Genomic DNA, 17,390 nt, shown 5'->3' on the forward strand with positions numbered 1-17,390 from the left:
CATTCATTATGAATGAAATAATAATCTAAAATATCTCAAACACAAACGAATTCAGTGATCAGTGAAAGCGTTGCAATGCGCAACCTGTTTAAATACTAAAATGAGATCGTCTGAGAACAGAAACATTCTTATCTCTAATACAAATGCGATCAGTAATTACTAGTGAAATTATACGACAATTAAACCTGTTGTCCAGTTGCTACAGTGATTAATGAACACGTCATAAAACAGTCGACAACGGCACTTGTAATACTGCGTTTTAGAATTTAGTATATATTGAAATAAAACATATGACTACTAAGTCTAACGCAAATGATTGATGAGGGCAAATATTCCATTAAAAAAACTGGTTGAGAGAACGCTTATTAAGTAATTTCATCATTATCGCATAGGTTCTGGAAGTGTATAATATGTTGTAATAATAGAAGCTTGTATCTTTATTCAAGTAGTTTATAGATAAATGTATAGAAATGAAGCAAAATCTTCATTGAAGTAGTTTCAGTATTTGTAGATAAATTTATTCATTATAGAAATGAAGGAAACTAATAACTTAACACTCTTAGAATTAAGATTTATAAACTTTATACTATTACCCCAAATTATTAATTTTGAAAATTATTAGATATCATCAAAAAATGTTTTCATTTATTGAATACATTTCCAAATCAATTTTCAAATTACGTAATAATTAGAAATATTTTTGGACACTCCATAACATAATAGACTATAATACATCTAGGCAATTACATTAATATTGACATGTTTATTAATATAAACCAGTCAGAAATAAAAACCGGAAATGTCGCGTGTCATTAACAACTCTGCTGACCTTAAAACTTAACTCAATAATAATTCAAAACACGATGAGATCAATGATCGCTCGACTAACCAATGTCAATTCGAAACCATTTCAGTGACTTTCAATGTGCCGGAGAATGTGAAATGGATCAAGGTGAATGCCATACAGAATGGTTACTATCGCGTTGTCTACAACGATGACAACTGGGCGAGTCTCATCGAGGAGCTCTCCAACAATCCCAAGCGTTTCACCAGTGAGGTAAGTTATCACTTAATCTTCTGATTTAACATTTTATTAATGAATTAATTCAAACTTTTACAGGATCGTCTAGGCATGCTGTCGGATGCATTTACGCTGTGCCATGCGAATCTATTGCCCTGTGAAATCACCATGAACATGATTCAATATCTGCCAAGTGAAACGCATTACGGACCCATGGCTTTGGCTGTGAGACATTTGGAAAAGTGGCGTCGCATACTCAAGTATTCCGAATGCTTTCTCATGCTCAGTGAGTTTATCAAAATGAAAATATCCACGGTAATGGAGAAGGTGGGCTGGATCGATGAAGGCGATGTGGCAACCAGGTGAGTGGGAATATAAAAGTGAAGTGTTTATAGAAGAAGAAATTTGGCAATGGAAATGTGGTTTAACAGAAAATAAAAGGTCTTTTATTTAATTTAATAATGTAATTTAATAATGAAAGAAATTAAAACTTAAAGCGAAAGTTTCTATTGAACACCAAACTTCCAAAGATAAATACCTTCAACATAAACTTATAATCTAAATCTCTTTACAGACTCATGCGTCCGGAAGTGCTGCTGGCTTCGGTGCTGTGGGAGGATATTGATAGCATTACGAAGGCAAAGAATATGCTAAATCAATATTTATACTACAATGGCTCCGCCATTTCACCCAATCTGCGAGAGGTAAGTCAGCTATAGAGTAAAATATATAAATTGATATTCATAAATTCCTGTTCCCCCCCTCAGGTGGTCTACACGGGTTCAATTCTCTCTGGCGAATACATATATTGGCAACATTGCTGGGAGCGCTTTGTGACGCTGCAACGCACCTCGGAAACGTTTGTGGAACGCATGCAGCTGCTGCGTGCCTTGGGCAGAACCAAGGATGCTTGGCTGCAGAATCGTTTGCTCTCGCATGTCACCATGCTGCCCACCGAGGAGGTGGTCCAGGTGCTCAAGGCCATTGCGGGCACACCGACGGGAGGTGCGATGGCTTGTCGCTTCCTCCAGGCCAAATGGTTTGAGCTGGAGAAGCGTCTGGGACCGGGCACAATTAGCTTTGCCAAAGTGATATCGGCCATAACACAATATGGCGCCACAAAGTTCGATTACGATGAAGTAAGTAGCTGACTATATAATGTTCTCCTAAATATTATATTAAGTTTTCTTATATACACATTCCTATTATGTATTAAAATCAATTTATATTTAAAAAAAAAAATTATCTAATGGTCTCTTAGATTATAATAATAATTTATAGACACTTGTGAAGTATTATTTTATTTATTATTATTAATGAGATACATTTTCTTTTTTTTCTTTCACTATTTTTTATATTTTTCTTAAATATAAATACAATTATTATTATTATGGATTTTTTTTTAAGTTAACATTTATGTAGAAAAGCTCTAATAACCTTTTTGCTCTTAAATTGTAATAAAAAGTGAATTAATTTATTTTTGTGTGTTCGTTATCAAAAAAAAAGATATACTCTTAAACTATATAACTAGAGTTTAGTATTCAAATTTAGTAGTATTTTAGTATTTATTTAAATTTGTAGTATATTTTAATATTTTTTATTTGTTCTGATTTATATGTTTAGTATATTATGTAAGTATTTTTATTTTCTGTATTTATATTTTAAGTATATTTTTGGTATTTTTATTTCCTGTATTTAAATTTTAAAATTATTATTCTAGTATTATTTCTTCAATGTTTCTGTATGAAAAAATTATAGTTTCGATTAGGCACAAAAGTTCTAAGTTCTGGAACCTTAAATAATTTAGTGAAAGTGTTCTTTATTTACACAGAAAAGTTCTAACATCCAGTTTGTTTATTTTATTCGCACTTTTGAACTATATAGTATATTTAAAAAAAGATTTCCATTTTAATATAAAGACATAATTTCAATTTAATAACACTCCCTCCATTTACAGCTGAAATCCTTGGTGCATCGCTTCGGACGTGGCCAGGGAATGTCCGTGTTGAATATGACGCTGAGCAGCGTTGCCTCGAATGTGGAATGGGTCGCCAGATCTCAGACAGCGCTTTATAAATGGGTGGAAAGTAATTTGCATTCGCATCGATAGAGGACTTTTAATTGAATTTTGCAAATTGTCATCGAGCATTATTATGATTATTAGTTAAAATTCTTTGGTTGGAAATGATCTCTTAAATCATTTGTAATTATGTTCCTTGCACTCACACACACTCACACATACATACATACTAATTTTCGGGAGCTAATCATAGTAATAATAATATTTACCATATCATTGCCATATATATATTAATATATAAATATTAAACAAAAAAATTGTATATCGACAGGGTCTCGAGATCTCTCCATTAGTTTATCATTAAGTTATCCAGCTCCTTTTTGCCCCCCTTTCTCTTCCCGCCCCTTAGGCCCATGAGTTAACACCAAACAAAAAAAAAATGATAAAAAAGACAAGCAAAAAATTCAATCTGTAAACTGTAAATTAGAATGATAAACAAAAGAACAAAAAAAAATACCATATATCTATAGTTATAGTATATGGAGTATAATGCATACTGATGCCATTTTCTATTATCTACAACTGAACATAAAGATATATCTATATATTGTAAATGTATATGTATGTGTAAATTTTACAAATAACAAGAAAAACCAAAAAACCAAAAACAAAACAAAAGCTAAGTAATATTTAAGCGAAAACAGATCGAACATATTTTTTCAGCAAAAACACACAACTATGAATCCATTAACATTATGATAAAAAAAAAACAAAAAAACAACAAAAAGAAACATGAATATAAAAAATATAAGATATATATATATCTGTATAGCATATTTAGGATTAATAAGCATCGTTTGTTAGGCATTATTCTTGTATGTGTCTGTGTGTATATGTGTGCGAACCGATATATATGTATGTATCTAGAAATAGACACAGATATACATATATCACAGATATCTTCCTTTTCCAAAAACAAAATCGAAAAAAACAAAACAAGTATAGTAGACACGATATACATTAATCCATATTGACATACATACTCTCACATACATATGTACATAACATAAAGCGGCAAACAAAAAGACACTTTTTATTTCTGCACATAATATAACACATTTTCTACTTTCACTTGCATTAAGTACATAGCAGTATTTATAAATCAGATTACACTTTAATTCAATTTGAAGTTTCAAACTTTTTACCATGATTCCAGTCTCATTTATGATCGTAGATTTAACTTCTTATTGAAAGTTAGCAGGTAAAATTAACATCTGGAATTTCTTTTTTTTTTCGAAAAGTAAATTTCAGTTAAAATCCTATATCAAAATTAGACAAATTTTTCGAATTTAAACTTATGCTAATCAGAATTCTTTGGCAGATTAAAAATTTCTGAAATTTGTTTTTTTTTTTCGAAAAGTGAAGATCAGTTAAAATCCTATATCAAAAATTTTTCTAAAATATCTTAGTCAAAATTTTCGAATTTATTATTGAGTCATGCTCAATATTTCATTTTGTAAGCTTATGCTAATCACAATTCTGACCTGATTCGAGTGCAATTAATCTCCAAGGGTTTTTGCTAAATTTGATGTATGAGTTTTTACCAAGACAAAGTTCTATTTCTTCTGGTGTACAATTGATAAGCACAAATGTTTTGACATAGTATAAACTTGATTCGAATCTCTTTGCTATAACTTCTAGACAACATTGAGTCAGGCAATAATAGTTAGCTGAGAATAGCTTACTATCTATGAGGTCTTTTTTTACGAAACCCATAAAGTTATGTTGTGGCTATAATGTTGATAATCTGACAGTTATGTTGAAGGTGGGGGCGTGAGGCTATCAAGAAATAGATTTACACAAACGCTCCAAAAACAACACATCTGTCACTTATCTCTGGTCGACTATATAGCTATATAATATATTCTCAAGAGCTGCTATACTTAATAGAGTAGCACTGATAACCGCAGAGGCTTTTGAGGCTTGATTATTTCTATATACATAGACTCACTTTAAGCAAATGTAAGGTTTATCAGGTAGGTCTGAAGCGGTAGATGATATGTTTGACTCAATCTTCCGGCTTGCCGCTTTTCGCGTTGTTGTTAGCCAAAAAAGAAACCAAATAAAAAAACCCAGCAAAACAAAAACAAATAAACAACAAAAAATTGGCTAGCGAGAGATGTTTAACTCGAAATGCTAATTGGTATTCCAATATTTTTAGACCTGCTTTGGCTTTTGTGGCTCGAATTGAATTTTATTTTAGCTAAACACTAAGACTAACTCGATAGATACTCAATAACAAATGTCAATCTGCTCAGATACAAAACAAAAATTATTATGATGATACAAATATGACAAAAACGAATATGATACACTACAAAAATGCAACAAACTTTATTAGCTAACCAGAAACAAGTTTTGGAGTCGATTTTACTGTTTTCGAAAAATGTATAAACCAAGGGAAAAAATTTAATATAAATACCGAATACAAACATACACTTAAAATCAAGTCGAAATTTAGAAAGTTTTACAAATCATTCATCTAGGAATTTATATATAGAGACATTAACAACAGCAGCAACAACAACAACAACAACATCAACTTTGAAGAACATTCTAATTATGACAGTTTAGTGTTGGTTCGATGTAAATATTTATTTACTTCATTATATACTCAAAAATCCCAGTTTTACTCTTTATTTATTTGGAGTTCATTCACACCCTAGATCTTTCTAACTTGTATACTTGCGCATATCCGTCCACATATTTGTTCTCATTCCGGATTTATCAAGCTGACCTCTCCCCCTCTCCCTCTTTTAAGTCTCGCCCCATATGGATTATAGAAATTATCTTTTGTATAACATTTAATATGAAAATTCTAGTTAATTTTATTAGACGAAATTTATTTGCGACTGTTCTTAAGCTTTATCTATTATTGTATCATCTTTTATAAGGAAAATTGTGTAGAAGAAGAGGAAGAAGAAGTATAGATGGAATGCAGGCAAAGCAACTTTAAAGACGTAAATCTAATTGTATGAAAGCAAATATATGAATATATATATTTATGTATATTAAGTCAAATGGGAATACATATAAATAAAAATGATAACTAATATGTAATAGAAAATAACAAATAATAATTTATCTTTTGTGTTGGTGGGTGGAGGGAGGCAATCAATAAACATTTGGATCGGGTAAGTCGAATGCCATAGCCATATACCCTTTATTGCTGCCTATAAATACACTAATCGTTTGGAACATTACTCACCCAAGGGCCTTATCTGCAATTACAAATATCGATAGCTTTTTCAATGGAGAGCTCGCGAGAGAGAAAGAATGAGAGGAGAGTGCGAAAGAAAGCGATTATTATGCATTGCATCAGCAAACAAGATACGACGCTTTTATACCCTGTACTTCAGAATGAAAGATAAGAAATCTGATAAGAGGCGGAACCGAAATGATTATATTATCGAAATACAATATTTCCAGGGTATACGCTTGACTTATCACTTTTGAATTGCCCCTTATCGTTGTTGTGTCTTAACGCTCAAATGCTACTTTTCTATGTAAAACTAGCCGACGACAACAAGCTGAAAATTATGGCAGACGGCTCAATAAATATTATCTCTCGCAAACACACACATACGCACACACACGCGTGACAAACACACAATCAGACACTCTCGCTGTGCCAAACAAGAGCAACGGCAGAGGACAGAAAGAGAGTTCTGTGCACTGGCTGTGTAGCTTTGTTGTTGTTATGATTGTTATTCATTTTATCTTGAAGCGCCATCGCGTGTCGAATCGTAGCGCGCGTTGTGGGGCCCGAGGGCGGACGAAGTAGACGAGTAGTCGGCCGACTAACCGACCAGCTGACCGAAGCGAAGAGCGTCGGCATTCATATTGGCATTCGTCGCTATGGTCGCTCAGTATATTGTGAACCGTTCAGAGAACGTCAACATACGCACGCCGACTCTCGACTCTCTTAAGCTTTTCAAAAGCACCTGTGGAATGTTGTTTTGAATCTGACGTAAAGACCGCAAACACAGTACGAAAATCGTATGCAACAAGCAAAACACAAAGTGATCAACAAAAGAAAAACTACCAAATTTACCAAACAAAACAAAAGAAAAAACCAAAAGTGTAACGCATGTATGTAAAAAATTAAATTTAATTTCGCATTATTAATTTAAATAGTTCTCGCACCGAACAAACGTTAAACTATCGAAAATGGCGAATGGCGAAAAAATTGCGCCGTTAAAGTTAAAGCAACACAAAACGCTGTCAACACTTTCGCGCCCCTATTAACAATCAACAAACTAAGCGCGTGTCTAGTGCTCCCATATAGATATGTATATATGTGTGTGTGTGCAGTATCTCTGTAGTGTATGCGTGTGTTGAGTGCCAAGTGTGTGTGTGCGTGTATGTTTGTGTAAATTTGAATTGCGTCTGTCAAAAAAAAAAACAAAGCAAAGCTCGCCCAGTGCAGTGACTGTAAGCACCCTGTTTTATTCTACACCCTGTGTAACTTTTGCATTAAAAAAAAACGGGAACAGTTCGTTGTTAAGTATGTGAAGTATCTAATAGTATTGATGTTTTCGTATAAATTACCGGCATGTGGTCATCGAGTTGTTTTCCTGCTAAACCCAAGACACATCAACAAAAGGCAGCACCAATTGCTTGACTGCGCAATACCCTGTAAAGTGAAATAGTCCGCAACAAGAGACTTTATTCGCAAGAAAAAGAAACATGATTTTGATATGAAACACTAATGCCTGCGTCTTATCAAAGTCATAAATTATATTTAAGACCCCTTCACTATTTAAAGCAACTGCACTTCACAAAATCCCCCTGATGATCACACTAGATATTGTATCGTAGGGTATATATTGAACTATGTACATATTGAGCTATTATTAGTCCGATTGTCATGAATTTTAATCGATCAAGTACAGTATATATTGATGAGCTTATTTTGAAACTGCAGCATACCCTTTTGCCATACCCTTTTCGCAGGGTATTTTGTGCTATAAATAAATACATATTTACGTTTATTATTCTAATGAATTTTGCGTTCGCATTGGAATACTATGGATTATATAGACATAGACAAATTATAATATCTATGCATACATACAAACAAACATACATATGTATAATGCTTGATTGCACATGTTAATAAATGTTTAACGGGTTTTTCAACTATATACTATAGTATATCTTATATACATACATATGTACATATATGTGTTATTAGAGTTGAACAAATATCAAAATAATTCTCTTAATTGCTATGGTACATAGTATTACATTTCGAGTTAATTGTTTTTCGTTCCCCATTTTGTTGTTGTTTATTTCGTTTTCTCGCTCGGCTGAATCAAATGATATATAATATAAGTCGTAACTGAGATGATACGTGTGTACAATGTAATTACTAGCTAGCAATTTGTCTGAGGAGTGCTAATATTATTGACACGATACTTACTTTTTATACTTTTCAAAATACGAAATTCAAATTCCGTGCGACGGATGCGAAATTCGAGATTCTTTGGAAAGGTTTACTATACATGATGTGAGTACTTTATTTAGAAGACTCTCGCGTAATTGTTAAAGTCAATATGAGGCTTGTTTTGCACTTTGTACGCATCCGAGATGTGATTTTGATCCGGCAGGTATCGATAAGACAAAACTGAACAGAAATAAAAACGAGTAAGAAAGCTACAGTGAAGACTGCTGGACTGACAAATATCCGGAACTATTTTTAGAGAATACGAAACAAGCTGTAGGGTTGAGGAGGTTGAGGAAGCAGGAAGGGTCATGAGCTAAACTTTTTCATACGTATAAGATCAACATGAGTTTTGTCACTAAATTTCGTGACTCTAGCTTCTGTATTCCCAGAGATTGAGGGATTAATATAAATGGATAGACAACGTTATACAAAATCTCTGTGCAATATTTATACATCCAAGTTCCTTCACTTTCGATTGATCCTAAACTAGAACACCCTTCTTCTGGATGGCTACCGGGTATAGAAATGGGAAAAAAACAGAAGTTAAGTATTGAAAATAAACAGGTTTTTAACGCTGTCTGTCGTCGCACAAGGCTTAGTTAATTTGCATTGGTCGACAAACAACACAGCATTACAGTTTCGGTCAAATTTTGATCATTGCCAAAGTCATGAATGCTTTGTCATCTCTGCTCACATAGTATGTATTAAACATAAATTGACGACATCACACCATCTTTAAAGATAGATAGATACTACGTATAACATTTACTCGTTTCGTGCGGTGGAAAGTTGGACAACTGTAATACACACAGTAGTGCACCTCTTAACATGACTTTCGATCTGAAAGCTACAAAACGAGTGCCAACGAAGCTTGTTAAAAAGCTTTTGCAGATGCTGTGAGTCAGCGAAACAGATATGGATCGAGTTAACAAAGAAACAAAGAACTAAACCCGATTAAAATTGGCACTAAAACTAAAACCATCTACTAGGTGCTTCTTAGTTAATTTTGGAGTTATTAGAGCTCTATGATAGGCAATTAAGCACGACTTTAAGCGGAAGCTTTAGAAGTTTTTCACATAGTCATGTCATAAAGTCAACTTGACTGGTTTTAACATTTTAATAACCAGTATACTACTAGTGCAAGTACTTTTTTCAGTTACGCCTCTTTAGGCTTTAGCCCATGTATGTAATAATCGCTTGAATTGCGCAGATTTTTTTCTGTTTTTGTATTCTTTTTTTGTTGATTAGCCGAAACAGTTGGAACTCATAGATAATAAGGGCTAGGAACACCCAAAGTGGTATGTAGATCTCCATATCGTTTACAACCGTTTCGCTTTTCAAACTCAACCTCTATGGTGCCAATGGCTATCTTATCAGGCCATAATAATTTTATACACATATTTGCAATCATATATACTCGAACTCGTATGGCCGAAGAACTTAATTTTCCTTGTCTAATCAATATTTTTTTAACTTTCGAAGCACACTTATCAATATATGACTGAAATTGACTCGACAGCGATGTTATCGATGAAAATAAAAATAATAGAATAATAACAAATTGGGGGTGCTCTGCTAAGGATTACTCTATATAGGTGCGAACTGTAGGAAATTCCAAAAAAAGACGCAATTTAGCGATACATTTGTGAAATTCGACGTTCTATTGAAAAATATCTCTTAAAAATAATGGATTCATTTCGAAAATTAAAAAAAAATCACAATTCAGTATATATTTATATATATTTCTCAAATAATCCATTTTTGATTCTATCATTTTAAATATTATTATAAAAAAATGCAATAAAGTTTAAACCATAATAATTTTTGAGCAAAATAGAAATAAGATTCGTAAAAGCTATTTTTTATCATTGAAATCGCATTACAATAATTATCATGTATGTAAATTATATAGTACCACTTATAATTACTTTGGTCTTAGCTATTTATCTACAATAAATAGACGTATTTATTTATGTAAATTTAAAAGCTTTAAAGAACTGCGACCCTAAACTCCAACCGGTAGTTAATATAACCATCTATTTTATAGCAAAGATTCTATACTATAAATATCTGCCGCACCTTTCTGAGAACAGAACTGAGATCAGCAGCAACTTTGTTTACCAATCGAATTTGGGTAGCTCTTTCTCCCTCTCTCTTATTCGACCCCCGCGAGGTAAACGCACCTTACACTGACACTGATATTGTTCTCTCTCTTGTCGCGCGGTCGCTAGGCGCGCTTGATAAACACACACATTCATTTAAATGAGTATGGGCCCGAGCCAATGAGCTTAATCGCTCTGTAGATGCAAGTGCAGATAAGAAACATGTGCGTTTGTGTGTGCGTATGCAAATGTGTATATATGTATGTAGTTGTATATGTATCCTATTGATTTTGTTTGGAAAAAATAAACTTAATGGCTTATCAATAAAATCAGAATTCATCTATGTGCATATTTGTTGTGCAAATTTCTATTTTCTTTTTTGTATTTGCAGTATTTTTGTGTGACTCAACATATAATTAATTCGAATACAAGATGATTGATTTGGAGGATTTGCCCAGAATGCAATCGCTATCGCCGGTGAAGGATATGGATGACTACACCATAACTTCAACTAAATTGGACCCGAAGAAGACCCCAAAAATGTGTAGGCTTTTAATAAAACCTACGGTAGCCTCAACACCTGCTAATTTGTCCACGCCAACAACCCCGGCAACAACAACCATAATTAACGAATCTTTGGAAACCCCGAATGTGCAACGAAACACTATTTTTGGTTTTAATTACAACACGCTGGTAAGCTTTCAATTTATACTCTTAATATTCATTAAATTGCGAGCATAAATGATTTTGAATTACAGTTGCAAATAAAATTACAAAACTTTTCCATTTGCAAATGTTAAAGCCGCCATCATGAAAAGCTTGCCGAAAAAAGCTTTACACAAAGCTTACAGCACGTTGCTGAACTTTTGGCTGCACATTGATTGTCGCTTTGTAGCTCTAGTAAAAAGCTAACTGGGGTTTACTTTCTTTATTTTTCACCTTTCTCTTGTTAAAATTCACCAAATTATGATATTAGCGAGAGCATTTCGTCTAAAAAGCAGCTGAGCTGCTCAGTTGAGTGTGGTAAAGGTTGCTTAACAGTTCGCCCGAGCATTAACAGTGCCAATTTGAGTAACATTTCGATAATTCGCATAAAGTGCGATAGCAAAATGTTAACAGTAACAGTATTCTGTTTATAGTAGCAGCAAAGTTGCCATACGTTGCCATAAATTGTATTTGTTGTTTCCAAAGTGCGGTGAACAGACGTCAGAAATCTGACGCTCGGCGAGTCGTGAAGAAATTGGGAGAAAAATAAAACGCAACGGAAGTAAAAATTAACAAACACTCGCTTTATTTACGGTACGACACAAAATTATTGTTTTGAAAGACGACGAATACGCAACGCAAAGAGAAAGTCGCAATAATTATGTATGAAACAGAAAACGAGACCGCGTAAAAAATATGAAGAAAAAAATTTTACTGTTTTCTGTCGCTGTGTGTGTGTGTGTGTGTATGAGTGAGAGAGTGCGTGTTGTTTGTTAACCGGAATAACATTTAAAACGATAGAAATTGTTTTTAAAACTTGCACTACAATAAAATGCAATCTCATTGTGCTGAGGTGACAAACACAACAACAAGAGGCTAGCAACAGCAACAAGATGAAAAAGCCAAACTCAATTCAGCAATACGTGTGTGTTGCTCTCTCGCTCTCCCTCGATGTCGCTCAGCTGACATGTTGCAAGCCCTGCATGAAGCGACGAAATTATTGTTTGATAAATATTATTTTGTGTGATACAAAGTGCAGAGCGGCAACAACAACAGCCTGTCTGGCTAAGCAACAATTACTGATTTGTTGTTCTAGAAGTTTCTTTTTTGTGCTATAAAATTTACATCTTGTTTATACTGCTGTCTGTGTGAATGTGCTTGTGCGTTCTGCTTGTGTATGTGTGTGTGTGTGTTGTTCTTGTTCTTCTTCTTCGGCTTTGGCGCTGTTGCTGCTGCTGCGTTGTTGTTGCCTTCAAATGCATGTGAAATGTGTGTGTGTGTGTGTGTGTGCTATTGACTGAGCTTTGATTGCTATAAAAATTCAATTATTTTGCATTTTAATTAAAAGTATGAGTTAATTGATGTCATGCAGTTAAACATTGTATATGTGATTGTGTGTGTTGGCAAAAAAACAGCAGACGGCATTTTGTTAGTGTGTGAGTCACAGAGGCAAAAAAAAAAACGAACGCAGAATGTGCCGATAAAAGCAAACAAAGAAATAAACGTTGATGCACAGACATAAAGCATAATAAGCATTGGCATTGCAAAATAGCGAAAAGAAAAACAGGCAACAACACGCCAAAAAATATAAACGATTATTAAACAAATGACGATTTCACCACGCACACACACACATACATAGAGACGACATACGCACACACACAGATAGCTAATGCGTGCTTTGAAATAGTGCGTAGAAAAAGTGTGGAGAGTTAACAACTTTCAAATAACAAATAATTGCAAAGCACCAATACATGTGCATGCTATAATTACATGACGTGTATGAGAGTGTGATTTTCTTTTTATCGTCTGTGCAAATTGAAAAAAATCGCTTTTAAGTGTTAGAACGAGAGTCCATTGGCCAAGTTCAAGGACGGTGCAAATAACGGAAAAATTAATAAATATTTTACAAAAATACTATTGGTGAAATTTATTAAATTATAATCCACAGCGTAAAAGTGAAAATAAAAGTGAATTTATTCAAATCAAAACATAAGCACAACAATACTCATAATAAAAAGTTGGTGGAAAATTAATTACAATACATTGAAATTGATTCAAAAGCCGCGTGCAGTTTGAGCAAAAAAATAAAAAAAAAGAAATAACAAAATTCAACGCAAAAACGGAGCTAGAGAAGAGAAAAGAGAGCTGCGTCGTCGGCAGCGCCGTTTGACGTTGGCGCTGACGTTGTTTTTGCTGTTGCTGGATTTTGACAGCCGCACATTCTGCAGCAGCAAATAACAATAAAAACAACAACAGAAACAGCAGCAACCCCACAATATTTACTGCGTCGCAGTTTTTACCGTTGAAGTCAGCAACAGCAGCAGAGCTTCTTGTAGCCGAATTTCGTGGAGAAAAAAAGGTGAGTGCACTTGTCACACACACACACACACACATATGTACATTTACACAAACGCATACACGCATCTCACTCTCACCCATTAACTCGCTCATATGGAATCACTCATTGAGCATTGCATTTGTATGCGTGCTGCGATCGAACGAACATTTTGTTTAAAGTTTACTATATTTTCTGCTTGGTGGAACAAAGAATGTTTATAACATTTGGCTAAGAAATATTTTCGTTTTTTGTTAACACACTTTAACCTGTCCGACTTTGTCCTTGAACTTGCTTGCGTTTGGGTTTATCTGTGCGTCTTTGTCTAACACACAATTCACCACTCTAAACCATTTCACTAAAGACCTTGAACAAGTTCAAGTTCACGCAGCCTGCTGCCTCTGAGTCTCTGTCGCTATTTTCGTTAGGCTGTCAATGCAAAAAGGGGAGGGAGAGACAGAAAGAGAGCGGGAGGTTCAATGAGACTGGGGGCAGCCAGACATACACCTCATTCACTCACACATACACAAAACACACACACACATTCGCTTAGGTGCGGCAGTCAAAACGTTTTTTCAATCAAAGCACATTTTTGAATTGAAATCGAAAAACTAACTTTTATTGCACTTGTCAAATAGTAGAAAGGTGATATAGTGTAGAGCATTGACAGCTAAAACTGTCAAAATTAGGAATCATGAATAATAGAGTTGTTGAACACGATTTATAATTTCTTAATGAAAAGTTTTTCCAAAAAATATAAATCAAATGCGATTATTTAAATTTATTTCTTATTCATTTCCAATTGGTAATTTCAAGTATTTTATTATTAAACTAAACCTCAACTAAAGAGAATAGATAATCATTTAGTTGAATTAAAAATAAAATGATTCAATTTGAATTGAATAAAATGTTGAAGAAACAAAAAAATTATCTTATCAATAGATCGATTTAATTTCTTATTCAAATACAATTGGTTGTGTGTAGTGCAGTGTTATTAGACAAAGCTTCAATTAAAGGCTGCACCGTTAAAGTAATCGTTGTAATCGATAATCGATAATCATTTAGATTGCAGGACATGTGTTGTTAACACTAATGCACTCAAGAAATTAGTTCATCAAATGAAGCAATCAAAAGTGTATTAGTTAATTTGCATGGACAAGGAAATCATTTGGTATGAAAATACATTTATATTTAAAGTGGATTGATTAATGCATTTCCTTATACACTCTTCCATACATGGGGATTGAAGCAAGGTCTCTTTTGATCACAACAAAGCACAATTCACAGCAACATTTATGCATTTTGACAAGCTGCTGACTAATCAGCTATATTCTAAGTATATAAAACTAAAATGCGCTCTCTTTTCGTATTTGTCTAATTACAGATCAACAACAATAAGAATAACAAACACGAGGACACACGCAATAATTAATAGAAAAACAGCAAGAACAGGAGAATTGCGATTTAAACAAATAAGTTTGCTATATAGTAAATATCATTTGGATATCGTATATGTACATATATAGCATTGTATAAGTAAAAGTCGCGCAAGGAAACGTCATTGAACGCACGGACGGCGCAGCCAACGAGCTGTTGTCTGTGCCGGGGCGAGGGGAGGAGGAGGAGGTGGGGTAAACAACAACACACCACACAGCAACAACAACAACGTCAACCTCAACAAACTGTCGCTTGTCACACCCACACACACACATTAGCTGCTTTAACCTCGGCATCAAAATGATCTCAAACAAAAAGGCATACGCGATGAAGATGCTTCAACTGGCGCTGGCCTTGAGCCTGCTCCACGTTGACACCGATTACTCATCGCTGCTGCTGCAGCAGCGACTGCGTCGCTGGGACGCTCAACTCGAGCTGCCCCACGGCGATGGCTGGGAATTGGAAATGCTTCGCACCGTGCCCATGATGGAGTCCCAGCATCAACCCTATGGCAATCGCAAAGGCGGAATGGCGCCGCTTCTCCTTGAGGATCTGTTGCACTTTGATGAGCCAGCTCTCAATCATGGCAACTCTGGTGGGGAATACAAGTTGCCGCTGGGCAGCTTTAATGCCAGCACCTTTGTCATGAATCTGCACAACACAACCGGGAATAATAGTGTGCAAACAGCAGCTCTGCAGGATCTACAAAGTAATCCAAGTGGTGGAGCAAGTGCGTCGGTGACTGTTGGCAACACGGCGGCAGCTGCAGCGGCTGCTTCGGCAGCTGGAAATGGAGCAGCAAGTGCAGCCTTGGGAGAGATTCACATCAATACGACCACCAATAGTTCGCCACTTGCTGCTGCTCAGGAATTGGACATCTTTTTGTCGCCCGATTTGCTGCAGGATCAACGCTCGATATGGGAACAAAATCTGGCTGATCTCCATGATTATGGCGATCTGCCTTTCAGCAATCCTTATGCTAATTTGCCACTGAAAGATGGCCAACAACAGGCGCATAATAACACGCAATTGGATCTGAGTTTGGCTGCTTTTATTCATGGATTCGCTGGCAGTGCCAATGTGTTGAATCAACCAAGTGCGGATACACCGAATGCCTTGAATGACAGCACTCCGCATCCGAGTAGCTCGGGAAGTTTGACTGTCTTTGGACCCGATAACGATGGCGATGATGATGAGGATGATTTGCTGTTGAGTCGCCTATTCGGAGAGCACGATACCGATGCGGATTTACAGGATTGCGCTGGAGTGTCGAATGCCTGCGAAGTCGAGGGATTGACCAGCGAGGAGCCATTTGGCATTGTCAACGAAGTGGAGGTCGTTGAGGAGGTAAACTCACCTATATTTGGTTGATTTACTTTGAATATTTCAACTCGATTGCGAATTTTTACCTTTAACTTTCGAGTTTCGACACACTTGAGGCTTATATTAGTCCCGTTTTATCCTGAAAATTTCAACTCGATTCTGCAAATATTCACTCTTTTAATGTTTGAATTTGTAATCTTTAGGTTTTCTTATCCTGAAAATTTCAAGTCGATTGAGCATTTATTCGCTCTTTTATCTGAGAATCTGTAATCTTTAGGGGTTTTCTTTTAGCACACTTTAAGCTTATATCTCGTTATATCCTGAAAATGTCAACTCTATTCAGGAAATATTCGCTCTTTTATCTGAGAAACTGTAATCTTTAGTTTTCTTTTAGCACACTTGAAGCTTATATTAGTCTCGTTCTATCCTGAAATTTTCAGCTCGATTCAGCTATTGTTCGCTCTTTTAACTTTGAATCTGCAATCTTTAGATTTTAGCACACTTGAAACTTGCAACAATGTAGTTCAGTCCTGAACATTTCAACTCGATTCAGCATTTATTCGCTCTTTTATCTGAAGATCTGTTATGTGTAGTTTTCTTTTAGAACACTTGAAGCTTACGATAATGTCGTTTTATCCTGAGAATTTCATCTTGATTCAGCTATTGTTCGTTCGTTTATCTGTAGTTTTTCTTTTTCTATCCTGAAAATTTCAACTCGATTCATCAAATATTCACTCCTTTATCTGAAGATTTGTTATCTGTAGTTTTCTTTTAGCACACTTAAAACTTACGACAATGGCGTTCTATCCTGAAAATTTCATTTCGATTGCGTATAGACACTCGTCTTTTCTCTCACTCTCTCTAGTTTCGCTGAACAGTGTCACTTAGTTGTGGCTTTGACTTGCTAATGAAGGCGCTGCCCTTTTGCTTGACTT

The 17,390-nt window shown here is 34.9% G+C and overlaps 2 protein-coding genes across 6 annotated transcripts in view; both read left to right on the top strand.

Annotated features, from left to right (window-relative positions):
• LOC132785340 (endoplasmic reticulum aminopeptidase 2) overlaps positions 1 to 3,852 on the top strand; it is a 34,688-nt gene extending 30,836 nt beyond the window's left edge. For all 4 annotated transcript variants that reach the window (XM_060791401.1, XM_060791400.1, XM_060791402.1 and 1 more), the window contains 5 exons: positions 915 to 1,057; positions 1,121 to 1,383; positions 1,596 to 1,725; positions 1,789 to 2,160; positions 2,979 to 3,852. In XM_060791401.1, the coding sequence (XP_060647384.1) occupies positions 915 to 1,057; positions 1,121 to 1,383; positions 1,596 to 1,725; positions 1,789 to 2,160; positions 2,979 to 3,131 (1,061 nt within the window). In that variant the 3' untranslated portion in view covers positions 3,132 to 3,852. The remainder of the gene's footprint in view (positions 1 to 914; positions 1,058 to 1,120; positions 1,384 to 1,595; positions 1,726 to 1,788; positions 2,161 to 2,978) is intronic.
• A 3,124-nt stretch (positions 3,853 to 6,976) lies between these two features.
• The window catches only part of LOC132787218 (segmentation protein cap'n'collar), a 55,890-nt gene continuing 45,476 nt past the window's right edge, over positions 6,977 to 17,390 (top strand). Inside the window, exons 1-3 of one of the 2 annotated variants that reach the window (XM_060794144.1) lie at positions 11,828 to 11,951; positions 13,309 to 13,719; positions 15,080 to 16,479. In XM_060794144.1, the coding sequence (XP_060650127.1) occupies positions 15,433 to 16,479 (1,047 nt within the window). In that variant the 5' untranslated portion in view covers positions 11,828 to 11,951; positions 13,309 to 13,719; positions 15,080 to 15,432. Of the gene's footprint in view, positions 7,194 to 11,043; positions 11,346 to 11,827; positions 11,952 to 13,308; positions 13,720 to 15,079; positions 16,480 to 17,390 lie in introns of those variants that run through there. The other variant, XM_060794145.1, reaches the window with a different exon arrangement.

This window comes from Drosophila nasuta, chromosome 2R, assembly GCF_023558535.2.
Source record: "Drosophila nasuta strain 15112-1781.00 chromosome 2R, ASM2355853v1, whole genome shotgun sequence".
NCBI classification, from domain to species: domain Eukaryota; kingdom Metazoa; phylum Arthropoda; class Insecta; order Diptera; family Drosophilidae; genus Drosophila; species Drosophila nasuta.